This window comes from Arachis stenosperma, chromosome 7 (assembly GCF_014773155.1).
Source record: "Arachis stenosperma cultivar V10309 chromosome 7, arast.V10309.gnm1.PFL2, whole genome shotgun sequence".
NCBI lineage: Eukaryota > Viridiplantae > Streptophyta > Magnoliopsida > Fabales > Fabaceae > Arachis > Arachis stenosperma.
This window is the reverse complement of record NC_080383.1, coordinates 25,998,465-26,003,842: the sequence shown is the minus strand read 5'-3', so window position 1 is coordinate 26,003,842 and position 5,378 is coordinate 25,998,465. Positions and strand designations below refer to the sequence as shown.

Sequence of the window (5,378 nt, the reverse complement as noted above, 5' to 3'; positions counted from 1 at the left end):
GTTTATAATATATTATTAAAATTTTTATGACCCAAAAAAATAATTCAAAATTCACGTTAAATAAAAGAGACTCTTCTTGTCAATTTAAATTTATAGAATAAGTTGTTTTGTGATAATTTCTAATAAGCTCACGAGTATATCAAGCACCAAACATTGGAAATTGATCTTCAATTTAAGGACTTGTTAGATGAAATATATAGACAATTTAAATTTCACCTCAGCTCAATATCTTCTAAACTGAAAGCCGCCCATCTAGTGGAACTCTGGATGGGTAAAAAGGAGTAAAATTTAAGATAGTATTTTTCTATTAGTATATCTGTAGGTAAAAGTCTTCCAAAGAAATTTATCTATTTTTTTGGTACAGGAATTTCACATCAATTCAATATTTCAATTTATTCAGAATGATTGAACTTCATCTGTTTTTGCTTTCTTTTTTGTTATTTATTTTTCTCACCAAGGTCTTCAGACCAATTGCTTATTTCAACAGTTCGTCAGACTCATGAATTAAACGATGCTATTACGCCCTATCAATCATCTACATATATGTTTACAGTGAGATCATTTACACTTTTTCAAAAGTATAATCCATATGAAATTGGAACTTGGGCAGAACTTCCATTTCTAAGTACTTAGCAATATACTGGTAGGTTGCTTCTGTTGGATGTACACTGTCCCAAAATACATACTTTGAAGCGTCATCACATACCGGCGTGATTTCGTTACACAATGGAGTCACTTCAAATAAACCAGTCCCACAACATCCTCTCTTGGTTTCCTTGAAACCTGTTTGATCAAAGATACCAAAAGAAAATATAACTGAAATCACAAAAATTCATTCTAATATTTTTAAAACAAAGATCTTTGTGAAATGAATATTGTAATGCATAAATTATAGCTCACCGTATTTTTCAGGTTGACTAATGAGGTTGATCAATGGGTCATATATGTTTGCATAAACAACTCTGCTTCCTGGAAGCATTTCTTGCAGTACAAGTAATTGCTTCGCCAATTTTTTATTGTAGATCTCAGCATCTGAATTCTCATCCTCTACACATTTCTTTTCCTTTAAACTCACAAACTTGACTGTAATTTGAATGGGGATGCAACCAATGCATGAAAGCCCAGTCACAGAAAATTTTCTGCATCCAACTTCGTATAGTTCCTACGATTGTACACCAAATATCATGCTAGAGTAATGTTATTTGTACACCAAAGTGAGCCACTAAAATCAGCCACTAATGTATTTGTGTATAAATACATATATGGTTTAATTTATTTTCAACGTGTATTTGTATTTCAGTATGTATTTTATACTGGTAACTGATTTTGGTGGCTGATTTTGGTGTACCCGTTGCATAACTCATGCTAATAAGTAGTGCATCTATTGTCGTTATTTATAAGGTTTTTTTTTTTTTTACTTTCTTGAGACCAAACTAATGTTAAAATTGGACTAAATTAATAGCAATGTAAATCTTTAGAAATAAAACTAATTAATGTCATGAAAATTTTAGGGGATAGTTTGCTATTATTATACATATCTCTAAAGGAATAAATAATTGGTTTAGTCTTGACATTAGCATAGTATGTGATTACAAGAAATGACACTTGCTTTCTTACCTTGATGAAGATTTGAAGCTTGTTTTGTATAAAATCTTGGTATCCATCAATGTTGAACTCAGATCTTCTAGTGGGAATGTCATAAAAGTTGAAAAGGAAATCATTAGTTCCTGCACTAATAATGACCAAAGCATCTCCAATTATTCTTTTAGCTTCTTTTTCCCCAACAATGCACTTGATTTTTTCTACATAAGCTTTGAAGAGCTCAATCTGCTTAGACATTGGTATGGCACCGGTCAAAACCGCGGTGAACTCATCGAAACCCGAGCCGCCGGAGGCAAAGCTAACACCGGTTAGGAGCTCTTCGTTGGAGAGGTTTGGGTCCAAGAAAGGAGGGACAGTGTCTTTGATGTTCAAAATGGAAGCAATGAAGTCAGGAACCAATTTTCCATTGGAGAATCTTCCAGTGGGAACATGACCAGGGAAATCTCTTCCATATGGATAATGATTTGCTTTTCCTAATGTTTTGATGTAGTTGTTGTTTCCTGTGTCCACTGTGGAATCACCAAAGATTAGAATTGATGAGAATTTTGGCCTATTCAATGTATTGTTGCTTGTAGCAATAACAATGGTGCAAAGATTAATCAAAATGATGATGTAGTGGGCTTTTGTATATGCCATTTTTGGCTCTATGCATTTTTCATATGATATGGCTTAGATCATTATATATAAACAATTCATGTGATATGAAAAGAGAAGGGTTAATTTCTTTTGGGGTTTAAATTTGTGAATTACAAGAGAACTTTGCTTAAGAAATCAAAACTTGAGATAGATGTTAAGACAGGTAGTTTAGGTGGGGGAAAATAACATGAAATGAAAGGAATCCTGGTGAGTTTGATTGAGTCAAGTGTTAGCAATCTTGAACATTCTTATTTTGTGACAGGATTGAAGCAATTGGATTGTGTTCGAAAATTCGAAAGGGAAAAAATGGGAACATTTTAATAAATTTTAGAATAATGCAAAGTTTGACTAACTATTTGTTCTTACATACTTTAATTAAGCTCTAGTAAGTAGTATATATGTGCATGATATATCAGAGTCTCTAAAGTAATTATAATCTTTTCATATAATTGCTTACAAATATAAAAAAGAGTAACTAGAAATATTCTCTACGCATCATTGCAGTAATGGTAAATTGACTAATTGTAAGATATGGTCCATTCTTGATTTATTGACTATTTATTGAATCTATAAGAAACAGAAACTGAATAATTTTTTGGGGTGATAAATTGAAAATCTATTCTATCTATTCTATTAATCTATTATATAAAAATTGAGTTTATGCACTTAATGATAGAATTAACGTAGCATGCTTCTCAGAGTGTTTCTTAATTTATTTCTTTTAATTCATTAAATACAAGTTATTACAATAAACTAACTATATCAACTAATTGATTTGATTACATATTTAAATATCACATAATTTATTATAATTTATATCAATTTGATTTGGTAGTATTTTTTAAATTTATTTCTTTTAACATTCTATTAATATTTTTTAATTTATTTCTTTTAATTTAGTAAACTAAATTTATTATGTGTATTAATTAATTTGATTAATTTATTAGTCATTCAAATAATAAATTTATGAATAAAATAGGCAACCAAAATATTTTCAATTAATAATTAAATCAAATCAAATCAAATCAAATCAAATCATATATATTGAGCCAAATTTAAATAATATGTATTAAGAACTAAACTAAAATAAAATAATTTTTTACTTATTCAAATAGAATTTAATAAAGACAAATTAATTTTGCTAGATAATCATGATCTTTTGGTCTACTATATATAGATGATCACACAAAATCATAAGAGTCATCATTTTTATTGCTCTTACTATTTTAACTCTTCTTTTCTTCTTTTTTTTTTTCTTTATGTAGAATTTCTTTTATGTATAAATGTACTCAAAATGAGAAGATACGAATGATTGTTTCATTGATTGTTTGTTCGACGAATACTATAGTCCTAAAATATCTCAATTTAGGCATTCTACTACTGTCGATGGAAGTTAAACCTGTAGTAATCTATTCTATTATATAAAAAGTCGGGTTTCTGCACTTGATGATGGAGCTGACATGGCATGCTTTTGAGAGTATTTTCTGATTTATTTCTTTTAAGTTTTAACTCATTAAATACAAGTTATTACGATAAACTAACTATATTAACTAATTGATTTTATTAGATATTTAAATATCACATAATTTATTATAATTTATATCAATTTGATTTGGTAGTATTTCTTAATTTATTTCTTTTAATATTCTGTTAGTATTTTTTAATTTATTTTTTAATTTATTAAACTAAATTTAATTATTAATTAATTTGATTAATTTATCAATTATTAAAATAATAAATCTATAAACAAAATAGACAACCAAAATATTTTCAATTAATAATTAAATCAAATTAAATAAAATTATATATATTAAGCCAAATGTAAATAATGTGAATTAAAGACTAAATTAAAATAAAATAATTTTTTACTTATATATTCAAATTGAATTTAATAAATATAAATTAATTTTGTTAGATAATCATGGTCTTTTGGTCTACTGTATATAGATTGACGTACAAAATCATAAGAATAGTCATTTTCATCGCTTTTGCTATTTCAACTCTTTTTTTTTTCGTGTAAAATTTTTTTTATGTATAAATATACTCAAAATGAGAAGGTACGAGTGAGTGTTTCATTGATTGTTTGTTTAACGAATACTATAGCCCAAAAAAATCTCAATTCATGCATTCTACCACTGTTGATGGAAATTAAACCTGTAGTAATTTAAGGTGGTCAGTGTATTTTTTATAGTATTGGATAGAAGAATATTTATTAAAATTAATATACCCATTGTAATGAATTTTATTTCTCAATTGTTAGATTTTACGTCAATCTTGTGAATTCTTTGAAGGCACAAGACAATAGAATATGTTGACTTTAATATCATTAGAAGCTAAATTTAATTGTTCAAGTAAGCACCACAAATTATGTTAATAAAATAATTTTGTAATAATAATATAATTTATATTTTATTTTTTTGAATAAATTCATTTTAAAATGTAAAAATTAGACTCAATTATGCTAAAATTTTAAAAATAATATAAAATTTCACAACAAAAATAACATTCATTAAGAAAATAAATTTATTCATGGCTCTTTCGTATTTATAAATAATAACAAGACTTATGAAAAAATATTAACGTCATCATTCTTATTAACTAAACCATAATATTAGGTAGTTGATAGTTTCATAAGTGAAAATTATTAAGTAATAACATAAAAATTAACAACGAACAAGCAATAAATGTAACACCCTACCATACAGAGTCTTATGCTTAAGTCATAATTCAGAGATGACAAGGTATTACGACCTCTAAAATAAAAATTTAGTACATATAGTAGTGTTAATAATGATTATAACTAGGAGCCTTTGAAGAAAAAAGGGGTAAACAAAACCGTAACTCAAAAGCGCAACACTCCGATCGAAAATGTAACGAACAAAGGATAAGATAATGCGAGATTATATATATACAAAAGAGTGTCAAAAACAGAAATATCAAAACTCAAAATTCGGTTGCGAAAATAACCGGTTCGAGCATAGCAATATATATATATGTAAATAAAATAAGAAACCCCAAAGGAAAACCCAAAGGGACATAAATACAGAAAACCTATTCTCCAAAACCTCCTCTAAGAGGAGTCATCACAGTTTGTATTTAGTGGAGATAAAAGTATCTAAGTAAAACATATAAGCCAAAAT

The 5,378-nt window shown here is 27.2% G+C and overlaps 1 protein-coding gene across 1 annotated transcript; it reads right to left on the bottom strand.

The window, feature by feature from the left end:
• Positions 1 to 449: 449 nt before the first annotated feature.
• Positions 450 to 2,238, bottom strand: LOC130939127 (GDSL esterase/lipase At2g30310-like). Its single transcript, XM_057867222.1, has 3 exons — positions 1,618 to 2,238; positions 901 to 1,162; positions 450 to 783 (listed from the first exon to the last, which is right to left on the bottom strand). The coding sequence occupies exons 1-3, from the start codon at positions 2,236 to 2,238 to the stop codon at positions 563 to 565; spliced, it is 1,104 nt and encodes a 367-aa protein (XP_057723205.1). The 3' UTR covers positions 450 to 562.
• Between the last annotated feature and the right edge of the window lie 3,140 nt (positions 2,239 to 5,378).

What these genes read in the sequence shown, in the direction of transcription:
- LOC130939127 (XM_057867222.1), bottom strand. Translation starts at nt 2,238, where the DNA reads ATGGCATATACAAAAGCCCACTACATCATCATTTTGATTAATCTTTGC. An exon ending in AGCTTCAAATCTTCATCAAG is followed by an intron (nt 1,163 to 1,617) that starts GTAAGAAAGCAA and finishes GTACAATCGTAG; the next exon opens with GAACTATACGAAGTTGGATG. An exon ending in TAGTCAACCTGAAAAATACG is followed by an intron (nt 784 to 900) that starts GTGAGCTATAAT and finishes TTGATCAAACAG; the next exon opens with GTTTCAAGGAAACCAAGAGA.